Source organism: Miniopterus schreibersii, assembly GCF_964146895.1.
Source record: "Miniopterus schreibersii genome assembly, chromosome: 3".
Taxonomy (NCBI): Eukaryota; Metazoa; Chordata; class Mammalia; order Chiroptera; family Miniopteridae; genus Miniopterus; species Miniopterus schreibersii.
The window spans coordinates 65128316-65148483 of NC_138103.1; the positions used below are offsets into that span (position 1 = coordinate 65128316).

General features: G+C 48.1%; 1 protein-coding gene across 1 annotated transcript in view; it reads right to left on the minus strand.

The window, feature by feature from the left end:
- The window catches only part of PDE8B (phosphodiesterase 8B), a 175562-nt gene extending 156482 nt beyond the window's left edge, over positions 1 to 19080 (minus strand). Inside the window, exon 1 of the mRNA XM_081133703.1 lies at positions 18593 to 19080. Coding sequence (XP_080989829.1) covers positions 18593 to 18919 — 327 coding nt within the window. The 5' untranslated portion in view covers positions 18920 to 19080. The remainder of the gene's footprint in view (positions 1 to 18592) is intronic.
- Between the last annotated feature and the right edge of the window lie 1088 nt (positions 19081 to 20168).

Genomic DNA, 20168 nt, shown 5'->3' on the forward strand with positions numbered 1-20168 from the left:
CAACCCCATAGGCAGACAGGCACCCAGAGACACAGACCTGCGTCTGCCCTTTATTCAGACCTGGGAGCATTACACACATGGTGACAGAGAGAGGGTCGCTTGGTTACCACAAACATCTCGAGTCGGCAGAGTTCATCAACATATGAAGCAAAATAATTCACCAGTTCTGTCTGCAGGGAGACATATGCAGCTCTCCGGATGTTTCCAACATGCTGCATCTTCCCCTCAGCTACGACTACAAAAACCCTGAACTAAATTCCACTCTGAACAATTTGATTTGAAGACAACTGACTGCCTCAGGATAATTCACAAATATCTACACACAAATCTGATAAAGGATGTAAAAATCGCCCTCCCACAATTTGAAAGACAGTGTAGCCACGTGGCTCTGTTTCAGGTTTCTCACAGTACACGAATATGCACCAATGTATTAAGAAAATAAGAAAAAGCACAAAGTTTATGAGATTTCATAACAAAGGTTGTCACCTAAACGATAAGAAATTTTTACATAGTAAATGTGAAATGCAGTGGAAATTTTTTAAAACGAGAAATGGGTGTTTTTCTATACTTACAATATTTCTCAAAGTTCTCCAAAATAACACCTTCTAAAATTAACAAAATGTAGAATGTGCTCACTGCAGAATAGTTGGTTATTGTGCAAATTGGTCTCCACTTGCAAACCACTACTCCCGTCCACTGTCTGCCCTGCTTGGTGCCTGGAGGCTCGCCTCTGCATCCTGCTCCACCAGCCTCCCTTCCCAGCTGTTCTCAGGGTGGGTGCCCCAAAGGGGGGCAGTGGAGAGCAAGGAGAGAGGTGGGGTCATGGCTTCCCCACTCCTCCTGGCTTCAGTGCCCTGCTAGCAATCGCCAGTGCCTTCATAGTTACAGCTCCTGCCAGGGCCCCACCTCCAACAGTGCTCTTTCCTCCCCTGGCCTCTGCAGCCCAGGACGGTTATGGCTTCACACCGTTGCCAGTGGGGGCACCTCACTGTCCCTTGTCTTCCCTAATCTCTGCTCACACCTCTGTAAGCAGACTTTCCATTTAAGTCTCTCCATTAGAACACCTGGGTGAACTGTTTCCCCAGGGACCCTGACTGATGCAACTTGACAATTGCAATAAAATCTGAAATAACACGTAGCAGAACCTTTTGTCACGCAAATCCTTTTTGACATTATTACCATCACTATCATTTCTACCTTCGCTGACTATCATACACAAGAATCTAGAAAAGAAGGTGATTTGAAATCCACATACCCCCCCTCAAAGCCTAAACCCTACTCATGCCTCTGTAATCAGAGAAGAGTAGCCTAAGGAGAAGCAGAATGTTTCCTGAAGAATGTTATGTCCATCTACAGTGCAATGCTATTTAATCAAAATAAGCAGCAGGAAGAATTGGAAAAGTAGGAAGGACAGGTTTTCAGACCTTCCCCAAGTCCTTTCGGGCTGGGCCTTCATAGCTTGGCTTGTGTGGTTGCTGCATTGCCAATGTCCATACCCTCAGCTGCATCTGCATTCATATGAGCATACAGAAAATGTTTCTAAAGCAACTACACATGGATTTTGCATGAGCCACCACCTGGGAATTCTTTACCGCCATTCCCTCTAAATTAGCAAAACAAATATCAAGAACCAACACATACTATGTTCCTCATTGTGCCCAAACTAGAAACCTGGCTCCTCATTTAATTTCAGTGCTTCCAATGATTTCATATTCATATTAAGTTCCTGAACCAAATCTGAGCTGTTTCCAACTGGTAAAGAGGGTGACCTCTCAGTGTCATTGTGAGCTAAATCGCATATGCTCAGGAGCGCCTCCTGTGGCAGCAAAAGAAAAGTGCCACGTACAGACCTTGAAATTCCAAGTCTTGGTTTCCTTAAGATCATACCTATTACTTCTCTTAGGCCGTGTGACTCTTCCTTAATGCACAGGCTGAGGCCCATTACAGTGTGACTTTAGAGCTCTGGGAAAGGACTCCACAGGGGATTCTGGCATAAATGGGTGTATATACATGAATGTAAAGCCCAGTGTGGGAGTTATGCCTATGCTCTGCCTTCCTGAGCTAAAAGGCTGCAAAGTAAATAAAAATGTCAAAGAACACTAATATGGTAATTCTGGGGGAGTTCCACAAATCTAGCAAAGAACTGAGACCCAAATCCATACCGATTTCACCTATGGCATGTCATTTAATTCCTTAAAAAACTTTGAATTTTCCATTAGGGAAATGTAAATCAAAGCTCCAATAAGATCCCACCTCACACCCACTCGAATGGCTGTAATAAAAAAGATAACAGCAGGGGTTGGCAAAGATGTAGAGAAATAGGGACCCTCATGCATGCTGGTAGAAATGAAAAATGGTGCAGCTGCATTGGGACACAGTTTGGTGGTTCCTCAAAAAGTTAAACACGCAGTTGCCATATGACCCAGCAATTCTACTCCTGGGCATATACCCCAAAGAAATGAAAGCATATGTCCACACAAAGACTTGTACAAGATCGTGCATAGCAGCATTATTCATATTAGCAGAAAAGTGGAAACAACCCAAATGTTCATCAATGGATAAGTGGATAAACAAAAAGTGGTAGATCCTACAAAGGAATATTATTTGGCAATAAGAGGGATAGAACACTGATATGTGCTACGACATGGATGAATCCCGAGCACGTGATGCTACACGCAAGAAGCCAGACACAAAGGGCCGCGTGCTCTTCGAGCCCAGTCGAACTGTTTGGAACAAGCACATCTATAGGGACAGGACGTGGATCAGCGGTTGCCCAGGGTGGGGAAAGGAAGGCAGGCCTCACTGCCCATAGGCATGGACTTTTTCGGGTAGACGGAAATATTCCAGATTTAGAGAGTGGTGGTGGTTGCACAACATAATGAATATACTAAAAATCACTGAACTGTACACTTTAAAAGGGTAAACTTTATGTTGTGTGAATTATATCCCAATTAAAGAAAAACCCAGTGACATGACACTCCATGCCTAGCGTTCCCCAGCGTTACTGGCACTCAGATTATAACAGCACTAGATGGGACCGGACAGTGCTCCCCACCTGTGGTCTAAGCTCAATAAAATTTTCGCACTAACTTTTGTTTCATCACACTGTTGGCGATGAAAACAGAATTCTGTACTCGATTCTGTCTCCTGCCACTGAGGCATATGGTTTGATTAGAAAGGAAATTTACACAGTTATATTGATTAAGTTGGAAACATAAACATTGTAAAGAATATCTGAGTTAAGCTCTCCTGTAGCCAATCACTAAATTTACAAACCTACATACACACAGAGACCTCTTCCTCCCACCTTTCCTGTCCCTCTTCCCCATTCTCTTTCCAGGTTCCCAAAAAGAATGTTCTGTTAAAACTAAGCCAAAACCAGGGCATCATTGTAGACTGTTCCATCTCCCACATCTGCCTTGTCCAAACATCAAATAACTTCACTATTTAAAAAATAGAAATGTATCCCCTTCTCTCTATTGCCTGATGGAGGTACACAACAGTACCTAGAGGCGGTGTTGCCAAAATAAATAGGTCTGGATCCAACCAATATACCTCTAGACCTAACAACCAGTATACAGTAAATACAGGGCCAGAAAAATGTAAATGATACCACAGGAATGCATTCAGCAAAACCCAGACTGTGGGAAACTCTGCTGGCCAAGTGTCCCAGTTTCTTCAACAAACAAATTGTGAGGGGAAAAGAGAGAAAGGGGACCTATATATGAAAAGATACTTAAGAGACATATTAACCAGTTACAACAGGTGGACCTTATTCCAAAGATGACTCATAGAGCAAAAAATTTTAAACAAATACATTCATGAGAGAATTAGGGAAATTCAAAGACTGTCTTGGTATTCCATGATATTAAGAAATTATTTTAATTTTTAGGTATGCTAACGGCACTGTGGTTGTTTTCTAAACAGTGCTTATCTCTTATAGTTCCATGCTGAAAAAATTACAGCTGAAATAATATAATGGTTTAGATTTGTTCTAAAATAATCCCATAGTAGGGAGGAGTGTGGGTGGCGCAGATAAAAGAATGGACTTCATTTTATAACTGTGAGGCTGGGTGGTGTGTACACAAAGTTTTATTATACTATTCTCTCTACATCTGAATTTTCCTGTAATAAAAAATGTTAAAGGGTGAGCCTTCAAAACTCGGCTTGTATATTATCAATAGTAGACAACACTTTTTGAGAGTTATGTTCAAAGCTAATAGTGTCAGATATATTAATTACATCATCCTCACAACAACTCTATGAGTAGGTACTTTTATTAACCTCCTTAGACAGAGAAAGAAATTGAATATTAAAGATGTTAGGTCACAAAACTAAGTAAGTAAGCAATTATAACCCAGTCCTCTCTGACCCCAGGCCCCAAGTGTCCAGTGAGAAAAACAGAAACCACTCTCACATATTAAGTAGAGACGGATCAATGTAGAGAACTGTCTACAAGGTACTGAAAGGTATGAAAGTGCAAAAAGAAGACGGCAGTGAGCTGGAGAAACTAAGCAGATAGAAGGGTAACATCCAGGGGCCCGAAACTGTGAACTGCCTGGGCCGGCACCACAAGCCCACACTCAGCAGCTGAGGGGCTGCACCATCACTGTTATCGCTGTTAAACCTGTACCACTGCCACTTAGCAGGAGCCACTGCTATTGTCTCTTCTCTTTTTCCCCCACACCTCCCATTTCCTACCAGTGTCTCCCGCTTGCGGAATCTAAGAGACCAGCTGGCAAAGGAATCGAAAAGATGCAGTTTGTAGACTTTTAGCCTCACATAATCCAAAAGAGAATATTGAAAAGCAGGAATGGAGCCGAGAACCAAGAGACAAAGAACCAACACAACTACTGCGCTATACTTCTTGTCAAGTTATAATGTCAGATCATAACTGCTTAATTTACAACTCTCAACGGAAGTTTCACTTTCTTCCGCCTCCTCCCATTAGAGTAGTTACTACGTGACCACTCAGCACTGGAACGTGCTTGTCCATACTGTGATGCCCTGTAAGTGCAAAGCACATTCCAGACCTCGGAGATGTAGTTGCACACACACATGTGCACACACACACACTCATGAGGGCCTGGAAGGTTCACAGGGACTGCACATCTGTTTTACATGCACCAGTCCTTTTGATGGTGCATTATCCCCACCTTAGGAAGAGGAGGAGTCCACAGCTTCTCCTAGGTCACAAAGCTTGCGTAAGACAGGCCTGGAGCTCAAGCCCTGGCCAATGAGTCTCTTTCTATCATACCAGGTTGCCTTTTTGTAGCCCAAAAATGATAGAAGAGCTACAGCAAGGTTAGTGGTGAGGACATCACTCATTCATAGAGTTGCCAGGGGTGGGAGCCGGCTCAATCGCATGGAACAACAACGGCCAGGACGGCTAGGAGACATCAGGACGTCCCACCTGCAGGTGGTCAGCAAGTCCTCATCTACAATATATATATATTAGAACAAGGGTGTAATTCAATGTACATATGCACCATGCACACATAATTTAATCAACTTAGCTGGAACTATTTCTTTACGAAAAGTGCCTCAGCAACTTAAATAAGCCCCTGCGGCCAAAAATAGGAGATTTGAGCACCCAAAGAAAAACAACTGCAATGAGCTGACATGCACCAAATATATGTGTGACCCATAATGACACTAAGCAAGCAAACAGAGAAACAAGGGCACAAAAATCATTGTCACCTCAGGAAAATGCGAGGGTATCTCATTTTGAAAACTGGATATGAGAGGAAAGATTCACGCACTGAACCTGCCTTTCCTATATAAACTCTGTTCCAGGGAAACCAACTAGTTGGTGAAAGGAAGTTTTCCTTTTTAGAGACATTCCAGCTAATAAGTGAAGGAGAAATGATAGAACAAGAATATTACCATTTTACACCCCCTGCTGATGGATGTAAGCGACGATCGTTAGTACTGGTGAGCACCACGCAGAGACAACCAGTCATCATATGTTCCCTGACGTGAGAACACATCATCATCTAAAATGTATTCTTGCCCCACTCCCACCCCCTAAAATCTAGCATAATCTCAGCAAGCCTCTAAATCTAACTACAAGTCTCCAGCAAACACAGAAGGCGGGGAAACATGTTAGATGCACCCCAGGACACAAAAGTAAAACGCAGGGTGGGGGAAAAGCTACAGGACAAACAACCCAGGGTCCTCAACACATAACTGCAGTGAAAGGAGACAGACATATAAAGAGAGACATAAAGGACACATCAACCAATCACAGTGAGTGAACCTTATTTGGATACCAACAAGCTACAAAACAATAAGGCAGTTAGAAAAATGTGACTGTTATTAAGTACTGTTGTTGCTACAGACTAAATGTTTGCCCCCACCCCAATTCACATATTGAATCCTAACTCCCACTGTGATGGTGTTAGGGGCTGGGCCTTTGGGAGGTGAGCAGGTCATGAGAGTAGAGCCCTCAGGAATGGGACAAGTGAGGACACGGTGGAAAGACTGCTGGCTGTGAACGAGAAATCAGGTCCTAACCAGACACCCAATCTGCTGGCTCCTTGATCTTGGACTTCCCAGCCTCCAGGACTGTGAGAAGTACATTTCTGTTGTTTATAAGTCACCCAGTCTATGGTATTTTTGTTATAACAGCCCAAACTGACTAAGATAGTAGTTATTAAATTTTTCGATGTATTATGGTTTTTCCATTTAAAAACAGAGAACTAACTATTAGAGTTAAAAGATACTCACTGAACTACTTATCAAGTCACCTGTGCTCCCGGCACCCCAGCTCTCTCTCCACCACCTGAGCCCATCATCCCCTCAGAGCACCAACAATCACTTAGGATAATTAGTCCCTGAGGGAGCGTCACCGGTTCTCCCTCCTCTGCTTCATCACCCTCCAATTAAGCCTGCCTCTCCCAAAGGACACAGGTAAAACAAAAGAAACACTAGTTCTAATTCAATTTTATGTTTCTCTCAAGGTAATATGGTTTCAACATTGTAAATATATTCTAGCCATATAATCAGCTAAATACATTTTGGGGCTAACCTGGAAACCCAAATGCCACGTACGACATTGTTTCTGTGAAAATCCTTTCCCAATACCAACCTGATGCCTTACAAAGTATACTTTTGTCAAGTAATCTGAATATAAAAGTGAGCACTGCCTTTTACATGTACTCAAAGCACTTTCTGATTTCTTAAATTCAAAGTTCACATCTTTGACACACAGAAAGGGTTCTAGCCTTTACCCCACTTCCTTCTCCGTTCTTGAAAGTCTCAACAAGCAAAGGGGAGGGGCGGATGGGCCTGCACACTCCTGCCTGCCACTGCCATTACAGGGTGAGAAGGATGGCCCACACTGCCTGGCCCTCTCCAGCTCGTCCGAAAGAGGTGAAGCTTCTATGATCAGCATCCTAGGAAGGCCCTTTGCAAAGGCATCCTTTGGAACGCTCACAGTGGGTTCCACGTGTGACTGAGGAGATGCACAGAGAGACTGACCACAGGGACAGGAATGCCTGGGAGGGGGTCCCACGGCTTAGGGAACTGGCTTTGCAGACGCAGCCTTACAGATTCAGAGGGAAGAAGGCGGAAAGCCTCATGCAAAATTGTGTGCCTAAGCCTCTGTCCCAGAACCACTTCCCATAGCAGGATGCGGGAGCGTGTGAGTGTGTGTGTGTGCACGTGTGTGCGTGTGCAAGCGTGTGTCTGCACATGCACATGATGGAGTCTGGGAGACATTAATCAGGGCTAGCCCAGCCATTGACAAAGCTGACCTTTTGCTCTTGTCTTTATTTGGCCATGGTTGGGTTGGCTATTACTCTTGCTTGAGGGAGCTCTGGAGGGGAGATAGAGCAGCCAGAGTTTCTATGAGACTGTGGAGAAAAGAGAAACTTTTAGTTCCAGCCAAGGCTCAGCTCAGAACACTACTGAAGTTTCTGAAGCATCGACCACTGGAATGGCTTTTGCTTTCCTCACAGTCCCCAGTTTCTAAGCAAAGACTGTCCATCAGTTTCTTAAGCTGAAAGTGAAGACAAGTCTCATGTGGCGCAAAGACCACCGGAGGGTGAGGTTTGCGCCCTGAAGGTCCTTGCCTGCTTGGACGGGTACTTTCCTCTCAATTTGGCCACTGCTCTTGCTCGAGGCTCTCTCTGCAGGAACCTGGAGTGGACAGAGCCCACCTGCCTGAATGAATCATTCCCTTCCAGGTCCAGAGCTTTGCTATTATTTGTGGTTCTGATGTCAGAAAACAGCACTTTTCTTTTTATACATGTCAGCCTGTGTGGCAGGTTGCTAAAAGTCTCTCATGTGTCTTCCTATAAAACTTTCCAAAACTCAGGGTCTTCTCTCAGTTCTGTGGCTCACACAGGCAACTGAGTCCCTGTAGCCAGTCATCACGCCTTCCCCTTGAGGGAAAAAGGCCCTTGTACTCAGTGTGTCATTCTTCTAACCATACAGTACCTCTGACAGCACCTGAAATGCAGGAATACAAAACAACAGAGCCTAAGCAGAATGGCCTTAAGCCCAATTATAGACCAAGGCTTCAGGTCACACGGTTACACCGAGGAAGAATGTTCCACATGGGGCCGCCCCAAGTTAACACTGACGCCCTAACCTCCGGGGAGAAGCTGCGCAGGCCCAGCCGTCATGGACTCAAACTCCATCCTGGGCGTCCTACCAGCAAGATTTTACCGTGTCTGCTTCAGAAATACCCTGAAGCTTCAGGATGATGCACATGTCTTCTTCGTAAATCTAGTCAGCCACCTACATTCGCCAAATCAATCCACTTGAAAGTTGGGTACATTTCCCAATAATAAAAAAATTACCTTTCAAAAATATCTAGAGAGAAACAAGGTGGCGGCGTAGGGAAAACCTGCACCCTCCCCTCCCGCAACCACATCAACATTACAACTAAAACACAGAACCACCGTCACTCAGAGGCCCCTGAGAGCTGGCTGAACAGAAGCCCCACAACCAGAGAGCTGAAGAAGCATCGAGACCGGGAGGAGGGGAGGAGACGCGGGCGGATTGGGGCTGAATCGAAGACCCGGGCCACAGGCCCACACCAAGTGCCGCGGGTTAAACCCATCTCGGCGATGGGGGTTTCCCGGAGGAGGGAGGGGTCCCAGCCCACAGCAGGCCCCCAGCCCAGGGCTCCAGGGCCGGGAAGAGACGCCCCCACAACTCTGGGCTGTGAAACCAGCGGGGACTGTGGCTGAGGGTCGCGGAGGCTGCGGGAGCCCCAGCAGCTCCTCTAAAGGGCCCGGCACGGACTCACTCGGACGCTCCCTCTGAGCCCAGCGCCGGGCAGCAGCCTGAAAGGACCCGGGACACTCGGGGAGGAACTGACCTTCCTGGAATCCGGGCGAGAGGCGGAGGGCGGCTTCCTCCCAGGCAGAAGGGCTGGCGGAGGCCATGGCTCCTGTGGCGAGTCCTCCCCGCACAGCCGGCAGGCAGGCGCCATGTTTGAATCGCCAGCACCTGACTCTCACCTTTGGCCCCGCCCCGTGATTCCCGGAGGCCCCGCCCCTCCCCACCTGCAGCTCATCCAGGCCATTTCCAGGGGCTTTTCTGTGCAAGTGGCCTCGTGAGCCTCATGCTTAGGGCTTTCCTAAAATCTCTCAAACAAGCAGCAGCTGCCCCATACGGCTGGATAAGCAGCCCCAGGCCTGGCACTAGCGGCAGCTGCATTGGCTCAGAGCTTGGCCTCTCCTGGACACCTCCAAGCCCAGCACAAGTAGCAGCCAACTACGGTTTGCTATGTAGCTCATGCTGGGTGGCCCTGGGCACGGCACTGGCACAGGCTGACTTTGCACCTCCCTGGAGGCCCCAGAGACAGTGCACCTGGTGGTCAGACTCGACCATGCTGGATTACAACCCTACCACATCCATGAGTGACACTCAAGGGGCGCACTTGGTGAACACCAAAGCTCCACTGAAGTAAATCCTGATCCATGGGGGTGTCTCCAGCACAGCAGCTCTTTGGCTGTAGTTGCAGCTGGTCCTCACAGCCGATTGGCCTGGGGGTCAGTTCCTCCCAGGGACGCCAACAGCAACCAAGGCTCAACTACAACAGGACAGTGCACACAGCCCACACAGGGGAGCGCCTAGAAGGCCCAGCTCAGGTGACCGGGGAGGCTGAGCCACTGGACCCTACAGGACACCTACTACACAAAGTCACTCTACAAATTCCAGGAGACATAGCAGCTCTACCTAATACACAGAAACAAACACCTGGAAGCAGCCAAAACGTGGAGGCAAAGAAACATATCACAAAGGAAAGAACAAAAAAATCTCTAGAAAAGGAACTAAATGAAATAGATCCAAGCAAGCTAACAGATACAGAGTTTAGGATTTTGTTTATAAGGATGTTTAAGCAGACTATTAGGGAAATAACTGAGAAAATCGATAACATAATAAAGTACCAATTTGAAATGAAGGCTACAGACACTGAAATGAAGAATAACTGACATGGAATCAACAGCAGAGTAGAGGACGCTGAGAATCAAATCCACAATTTGGAACATGAGGAAACAAAAAACACCCAACCAGAAGAGGAAAAAGAAAAAAGAATCCAGAAATGTGAAGATAGTTAAAGGAGCCTCTGGGAGAACTTCAAGCGCCCAACATTCGTATTATTGGGGTGCCAGAGGGGAAGAAAGAGACCAAGAAATTGAAAACCCATTTGAAAAAATAATGACAGAAAGCTTCCCCTACTTGGGGAAAGAAATAGACTTACAAGTCCAGGAAGCACAGAGGGTCCCAAACAAGAGGAACCCAAAGAGGCCCACAGCAAGACACATCATAACTAAAATGCCAAAGTTTAAAGACAAAGAGAGAATCTTAAAAGCAGCAAGAGAAAAGCAGTTAGTTACCTACAAGGGAGCACCCATACGACTGTCAGCTGATTTCTCAACAGAAACCTTGCAGGCCAGAAGGGAGTGGCAAGAAATATTCAAAGTGATGAAAAACATGGAACTACAACCAAGATTGCTCTACCCAGCAAAGCTATCATTTAGAACTGAAGGTCAGATAAAGAACTTCTCAGACAAGGAAAAGCTAAAGGAGTTCATCACCACCAGACCAGCACTACAGGAAATGTTGAAGGGTCTTCTTTAAGAAGCTAATGAACAAAAGAATCTGATGAACTAAATAGATCCAGAGACATTGACGCATGCAACAGACGATCATATTTCAGAGGAAAGAGGGAAAGGGGTGGAGGGTAGGAAGAGATTAACCAAAGAAGTTATATGCATATATGCATAACCCATGGACACAGTTAATAACAGGGTGAAGGCCTGGGGAGGGGGTGGGAGTGAAGTGGAGGGGGTCAATTTGGGGGAAAAATGGGACACCTGTAATACTCTCAACAATAAAGATAAATTAAAAAAATATATATCTAAATGCAAATAACCAAAATCTCATTTTAATTACCAAAACAGAAATAATAGCAACCATGGGATTATTAGCATCTAATCTTTGTATGATACTTACAATGTGCCAAGTACTGTGTTCAGTGAAAATAATGACATGTTTTGACAAAGCTACTCCAACTTTGTATGCATTTTACATTCTCCACTCATTTCAAAACAATGCTCCAGTTCAAGCTAACAGAGGGGTGACAATGGATATGTAAGAGGAAAAACCTCACCCACAAGGCCCCCCGACTGCTCCCTTGCCACCTGTTTAGCCCCTCTGCCATACATAACTGTGCAGGTCCAGGGCCAGCCCTGGGCCCTCAGGCCTGTGTGAACAGAAGTAAAGCTTGTTGGGTAAGAACCTTCAAGTTGGATTCAGACAACCATGTATTCATCCAGCTCTCACCTTGAGCAATTTATTCCACCTCTTGCAGCCTTGTTTCCTCATTTGTAAAATGGGAATAATAATTTGTAGTTCATAGTGGTTTGTGTACATTAGGTGAAACAATGTATAAAAAGTGCTCTGCGAATAGCAAAGACTTAAACAACAGGTAATATTCTTATATCTATTCCACACGCCTTGTTGCAAAATGTGAAACCATACATGAAAATATGAATTGCCTTGGAAACAAGAGATAACCACAAAGTATTCTTTCTTCCATTGATGGAGTACCCAAAAGTAAACGTGTCTCCTGATTTTTATTATAGCAATCACATGCTTCTACACTATCTTCCTGTGCACCGTCCCCAAGGAGGCAGAAAGGAGGCGAAAGAAGTTGACGGTAAAGTAAAAGATCAAAATCCAGAGTGAGAGCTGGCTTTTATCTGGCAATGAAAGAAGAAAAAATGGTGAAGAAGCTGGCAACAACGAAATCTACGTGAACCTACGCGGCAACTTGTTACAAAGCAGTGTTTTGCATTGAAATATACAAACTACTAAGACTTCCACTGTAGGATAAAGGTTAACACCTGTTTTGTTTTGTTTTGTTTTGTTTTGTTTTGTTTTAAATATATCTTTATTGATTTCAGAGAGAGGAAAGGAGAGGGAGAGAGACAGACAGAAACATCAATGATGAGAGAGTCATCGATCGAGCCCGCAACCCGGGCATGTGCCCTGACTGGGAATCGAACCCCGATCGCCTGGATCCTAGGTCGACGCTCAACTGCTGAGCCACGCCCGGCCGGGCAACACCTGTTTTTTAAAAATAAACTCTTGAACACATTTGAATATTAAAATGTTTTAAATATATTCTTTATAGAAAATATCAGCCTATAAACATATAGTAACTTTTATTAACTTTTTGAGACTGTAGAGAGGTGTAGAGAGCAGGAAAGTACAAATTGAGCAAAAATGTAATAAGCTGAATAAGTTGGTAACCCATTTAGGGAACTTCCCATTTACGAGAAGGGCTTTCCTTCCTCACCCCGCCCCTAGCTCTGGGCTTTGAGGTCATGGGGACAGAGGGCCGTGGGAAGGGGCAGCGGAAATGATAGGAACGTGTCTGTCATGGACTGAATTTTTGTGTCCCACAAAATTCCTATGTTGAAGCCCTAACCCTGATGGTATCTGCAGGTGAGACCTTTGGGAGGTAATTAGGTTTAGGTGAGATTGGGAGGGTGGGGCCCCATGATGGGATTAGTGTCCTTGTAAGAGGAGAAAGACCAGAACTTGCTTGCTCTCTGCCATGTGGAGATACACAAGATGGCCATCTCAGGCCAGGAAGAGTGCACTCACAGGCACAGAACCTGCCGGCTACCTTGATCTTGCACTTCCCAGCCTTGAAAAGTGAGAAATAGAGGTCTGTTGTTTAAGTCACCCTGTTCGTAGTGGTCTGTTATGGCAGCTGGAGCTGACTAAGAAAAGTCTGAGCAGTCAGGGTGGAGAGTGAACTGAAGAGGAGGATTTGTTTTCAGCAATAACTTAGAGGTCTCCAAACAAGATAACAGCACATATTTTTATATCATTAGTCAAAACAAGAAACATAAACAATAATTTGGCCATTAAAAAGTCATTATTTTAAACAACCATCAAAACTGCTCATCTCAATTTGAGCTTACCAGGGTATCTCTAATGATGCCAAACATCTTAAACAGTTGTTACAGAGGGGCTTCCAGGGTATGGTCAGGACACTCTCCGCCCGGCTCTTGAAAGCCTCCATCAATGGGCTCCCTGGCCCTCTGGCTTCCAGCTGTGTTTGGCCAGAGGAGGTTCCAGCGTGGCTGGAGAGGACGAGAGGGAGGACAGTGGAATGGGAAGTATTTACTCCCTTGGCTCCCCTGCCAGGCCACAGGCCTCCAATCACCGGGCTGCTCCATAAGACCACAGCGTCTGGGGTCTTCCCTATCCTGTCGGTTTGGTTTCTCGGGCTCCCATAACCATTCCCTCCTGTTGCCTTTTCTAGGTTCCTCTTTCTAGTCTTAGGGTGCTTCAGCATCATTGGATGACTTTCTTTCATCCTGCTAACACTTCTGAAGTAGTCATTAGATTCATTTTCAACTCAACTCTTGTGGATATGCAATCTGTCTCCTGTTCAGACACTATCTGATCGGGTGTGAGGAAGGCCTGGTTGGTTAGTTTTGCCTCACCTAGGTGCAGGCTTTACTTATAGCTCTCTGATTGGTCACTGGTGTCTCCTGCAGTCCCCGAGCTCTTCACACTCAGAGGAGAGCCCCAAATAGAATGAAGTGAATAGCTTCTGTTCCCCAATCAGAAGTCTCAACCTGGTTCAACAGCTGTCACCTTTGCCGAGTCCCTCAATTCCAGATTTTACTTGCCCATCTGGCCCCAAAGTAGTCACCTGCTCCTCCCCAACTCTGCTGGCTTTCCAGACTCTGGACTCTGTCTTCCCACCTGGTTCTGCAGGGCTCACCCCTCCTTCTATTCTGATTCCTGGCCTTAACCCTTCACCAGCCTGGTGCCACAAGATCTGCCCTGCCCTCACCAGCATGGCCTGTCCCGCCTGGTAGTCAGCAGAGTGGGATTTGAGAAGAGAAGTATCATCCCTGAAAAGTGAGCAGCTTGCACTATGTTACTGTCTATTTTGAGGACTTATTTAACAAAGTCAAAAGGGAGAATTATCTGGTAGTCCTTAAAAAGTAATGGAACTACTAAAGAAAATTAAGAAAATTTGCTCACCATGATTACTGTGTTGGGAAATGGGAGGGACTAAATTGTGATAAAATGAGCTATGGCAGAAAGTAAAGTTGAGTTTTACTAAATCAACGTGCAAGACTGGCTTGGGCTTACTAACCCTTATGCTCTGTTAAAAATAATGGTGCACAGGTCTAGCCAGAATGCCAAGAGCTGAGGCCTGAACACGAGTCTATACCACGGCACATTAGCCTCGTTTATAGCTCCTCCTTCGTCTGGCAACTTCCCATGTCGCAGGCACGGCTCCAGCAGGGCAGAGGCACAGGAGGCACCCTGATGGCAAAGCACGACACTGGCACCTGCAAACCCCAGTGGGTGCTGAGGGGAAGTCGAACCTCAAGAACCCAGAGTGGGCCACACAGTCCGGCACTCGCCCCCTTACAGACTATCCAGCCAGCCTTGGAGGCTCAGAGTTGGACTTCATGAATGGAGATGGAGGTGGACCATATAAAAGTAAACTAAGGTGAAGGCAGAGCTATAACTATTACCCCAAATGCATGCAATATGGTGCTATACGCTCTGCTAGAGGTGGCTCCACCTAATTCATCTGTCAACAGTCAATTTAGTGCATTTAAAAGCAGTGGTTCTCAAAGTGTGGTCCCCCAGACCAACACCACAAGCATCTTTTGGAAGCTTGTTAAAATCCAAATCCTCAGGCCCCACCGAAGATCTACTAAATCAGAAACTGGGGTTTGGGGCAGAATCTGCATTGTAACAAGACTTCCAAGTGATTCTCATGCACACTAAAGATTTAGTTTCAAAACAGTTCTACCCCTCCTCCAAATAAAAATCTCATAAATCATTTACCACAGGGTCAGAAAAATATCTATTGATTTTCCCTTTACACACAGTTAATTCTGGGAGGCCATGGGATGGATAATACAGAAGTAATTAGTCATTGGCTTACACACACCCTTTTGCGAGAGATTCACCATCCTCATCAGGCTCTGCTCCATGGATATTCCCTGAACCCCTAGAGCCTGGCATAAATGCTGGCTAAATGCATAAATCCACATGACGAATGGAGGAGAAGGGGGAACTGGCGACGCTGCCTATCAGCACAAAATCATTTTGAAACTGACAATCTTCTGTGCCCGATCCACAAAACAGTTAATAGAGACGGCTGCCAGTTGACTGACTGTATGTGTTAATAAAGACTTTTCTACAACTGGCTGCCTGGTCTCGGATGCCTCCCTGGCTGCAACAGCCGGTATAAGAAAAGACTTGTAAGAAACCCTGGATCTTCCCAGAGAGAGGTTCAACCATCTCCTCTGAGGATTTCTGAACAAGAATCACAAAACTGGAAAAACATGAGGAGTGAGTATTCTGCAGGATTCTCCTGTTGGAGTACTATTTTTAAAAAGGCAAACAAGAGGGGGACAAATTGCTAGGAAGTTGCATTTTTACAGCAATTGGGAGACAAATCTAACTTCTTACCAGAAATGGAAACCCACACAATACCATTGTACTGCATATGAATTATTAATGTGGGGTTTTTTTGTAAATTAGGTATTCAGGAAGGTTCCTGTTGACATCATATTTGACATCATAATGCTTCATCATTCTAAAAGCTTAACGAGATGAATTATTGCCAGAAAAGAGAGAAAGAGAGATCAAGTACACATTTTTGTACTCTGGGGAATGCCGGAGACCAAGTAAATAATGAGGATATGGCTTATAATTGATGTACATAGAGGAAATTTAAAAAAAAAAAAACACTATTATAACCCACCGCTGTAAAGAGGACCAAATAGCAAAGACTTTACTTTTCCATTCACAATTTTAGGAAAGGGGGGCAGTGGAGGTCATGACCAGCAACTGTTTTAGACTCTTAAGTATAAGACTTCTTATTCTAAAGAGAAATAAAAGCAAAATTTTAATAAAATTACCTTAACCACAAAAGAGTATGGAACATGTGAAGATTGAAAAATAAATAACACTGAATCCCAACACTAAATCCCAACACTAAAAGGATACTATTAAATATATTAAAGCAATTCTGCAATAATCATTCTGTAGGATTTGTATAAATAATAATTTTGGTCTTGTATTTAACTTCAAATCTATAGTTTCTGTGATCTACACATGCAAATTAGTGCTGAATCACTAAACCAACAGTTTCATTCCCAACATTCCTAGTAATAGCTTGGAATGAATTAAGCTCTTATTTAGAAATCTTGTTGATAAAGCAAAGTGAGTTAAATTCCAATCCAGGTCAAGCCTTTTAGCACTTCAGCCAAGTAGCAATGATGTTTATACAAGTTTATACTAGCTGCTAATAATTGGGACTCACTTTCCCTCCAGTTTTTACTCCAGTTGGTCTCTAAGTAGCCTCTTGAGGGAAATATTAAAACATAGGGAATGAATTCATTCATTATTCTTCCTTTCATTGAACAAACATGGGGTAGCTAGAGTTGCCAAGTACTAAATTGGGAACCCTGCTACTCTGGAAGGCAAAATACACAATTTCTCTGCAGCAACCAAAAAAAGTTTCAAAGTTCATAATTTGTCACCGTTCTGAACTACGGCCTCATGTCTTCCAATTTCCTTTTTAACAAGAAGATGTCTTTATAGGTAACATCCCAGTTTAATTATTTCACCAAAAATAAAATTTTATTCCCCTGAAATTTCTCCTAATGCCAACTTTATACGAACCAGTGTGTTAACCACCACCACCAACAAACCCCCACAAAACTTTACAAAAGAAAAACACAGTGTTCTGCACATGCCTCTATGACAAATGCTCAATGGGTAGGCTGTATGTCATGCATCCAGGTCTCTAGTCTTTGGAAATTCTATCATCACATGGTTAACATTCAAAAACTAGAAGAGAAAGCTTATATCTGGCCTATAGTAGGTGCTCAACAAATGGTGTTTTTTATTATAATGATTATACTATCATATCACATATATAATTATTACCAGAGAAGCCCTACAACCATAAATAAGCATCAGTTAAGCTTCATGTTACAAAATCAGATGCTGCTAAAATAAGTTCACAAAAAGAAGCTTTTGGTCTTCCAGACTGAAGCCAGCACAAGCCCACCCTCTCTTCACCCCTCCACTGGGAGCTGACTGTCCAGTGGAGACTAGAAGGCTCCTCACAGTAGACCAAGTGTTGAAACTGTTCAAGCATTAAATGAACCATTGTGTGTAATCAACGGAACGGCTCCTGGTAATCCACCGGCCACGGAAAAGCTGTGATTCTATCCAACATTAAGAGTCACGGAGATGCATTTTCCCTCTGCACAACAGGACTGCCACAGTCATCCTGTCCGCTACATGGAGAGAAGGCCCAGCGGCCAGGTTTACACAATGAAAACTCTCTTGGATTTAAGTTAGTATTTTGGGAACATACGGAAGGGCACTATTAAAATAATCATTTTTCTTCTGCTATTCACTAATATCTAGTGACTGCGTTAATCATTAAACAATGTTCGGCCCCTCCTCACAGTTCCACCCTCCTGACAGACCAGATGTCCGTGCGGAGCGGTCATCTTCAGACGGCTGCACCGCCCTGGAAACCAATCCCCTCACCCGGCCCCGCTGACCCTCCACAGTCAAGCAGGTTCTCTCGGTGAGGTCCAGGATGCAGCAGCCCCACCGAGGGACAAACAACAGGTTCCCCTCCGCTTCTCTCCCTGGTCTCCCGCATGACACAGACACCCCCTTTCATTCACAGGTCCCCAGGGCCTGCGCCTACGGCTCCGTGCGGCTGGGCTGGTTTCCTCTGAGTCCGAGGCACCAGGGTGTCCTCGCACCGGCCCGCACCCGCAGGCACAGGACCCAGGCCCCGACGCGGGGACACGCGCCCTGCTCCGGCACTAACGGGGGCCGGGGCCGGCTCCGCCCTGGAGGAGAAGCCCGCCAGCCCGGCTCCGCGCGGCGCCCCCCAGAGCCGGCTGCCCGGACCCCCGCAGGGCTCTTTTCTGCCCAGGTTTCCCGGGCCCTCGGCACCCGCACGAATGGAAAGTGAACTCCTCCTCAGTGACAGCCCGGGCCCCGCGTCAGGCCGCCGCGCCCCGCAGCCCGGCCCGCTCACCTTGCCGCTGGAGCAGCTGGTCTGCGTCTCGGCCTCCGCGCTGCCGCAGCAGTGGCGCCTCCGGCCCCCGCAGGTGGTCGCCGCCCGCGCCGCGGAGCCGGCGCTGCCCCGCTCGGCGCGGACCCTGCGGACCCGGGCGGCGGGGGGCCCGGGCGGCCGGCCCCGGGGCGCGGCGTCGGCGGCGTCGGTCTGGACCAGGAGGCCGGGCGGGGGCTCCGCGGGGCCCTGCGACGCGCCGGCGGGGTGGTGGGGCGAGTTGGACTCGTCCGAGTCCCGACAGTAGATCACGCCGCTCTGCGAAACGTGGATGCTGGGGGCGCAGCCCATCCCTTGGCCGGGCTCCCCCGCGCGCCCGTCCGCGCCCCGGGCGCCGTGACCCAGCGCGCCCGCGGCCACCTGCAGTGAGGGGGCGGGCGCTTCGGCGGCGGCGCGGGGACTGCGCACCCCCCGGCCTGTCTGGAAGCCGCTCCGTCGGGCTCGCCACGGCGCCTCCCGCTGAGCCTCCGGGGGCCGCCCGCGTCACCCCAACTTTCCCTTCTGGGCCATCTTCCTCCCCGAGCCGCGGAGCGCGCACACACAGCGCCCCGCGCGCACCGGCGGCCGCCACCCTCCCCGCCGCGGCGCCCCAAACGCGCTCCCCGCGCTCCGCCTGCCCCTCCTCCCGCGGCTCGGCTCCTCGGCCCGCGCCGCCGCCCAGCTCCGCCGCCCCGCTCCCGCGCCCGTGCCCGCAGGGCCAGGGCGCCCGCCCGCGCGCCTTTCCCCACTTTCAGCCCGCGCGCGCTCCTCCCTCCTCAGGTGCCCCCGCTCCGCGGCCGCTCGGCCCCCTGCGCCCCAGCCCCGCCCGCCGCTCCGGCTCCCGGGGTGGGGCGAGCCTGCCGCTCGCCCGGCCGCGGGGCTCCAGCGCGCGCCGGCCCCGCGCCCTCCCCCTCCTCCCCGCCGGCCCGCGGCCCGTCCCCTCCGCCCGTCCCGGCGCCCCGGCCCCGCCCTCTCCCCTCGGGGCACACGCCCGGGGCCCTGAAGGGCGGCGCGGGGCGGGGAGCCCGCAGAGCCTCTCACCAGCACCTTTTACACGCCCCTGCGCACGTCAGGACCATCCCGAAATCCCGGGGACCCTGCGGCCCGGTCGCCCCCGCCCCCAGGACGCCGGGAAGTTCAGGGAGGACCCCACGCTTCCCCGCCCCGGGGCCTCCGCTCCCAAGGCTGAGTTGGACGGCGACCCCTGAAGTCGGTCTCACGGCCCCTCGGCCCTGGAGGTTCGCGCGGGGACGGGACCCTGCAGAGGAAGGGACACTGGAACCCTCGGCTGCCCTGGCCCTCGGCGAGGTGCTCCGGGGGCTCCGCCTCGCTCCTGGGCGCCCCTGAAGCCGCGCCCGGCCTCTGCCCCACCCAGCCCCCGCGGCCGCCGCTCCCCTCACCGGGCGGGACAGTCCCAACTGCCCTTTGCGCCCCAGGAAGCACGCGCCGGAGGCCGCTCGGGGAAGAGCGTCGGAGGGGCCGCTGCTGCCCCGCGCTCGGCGACCGCCCGCCCGCGCGGGGAGATGGCCCGGGAAGGACGCCAGCGCGCCGGCCCCGCCAG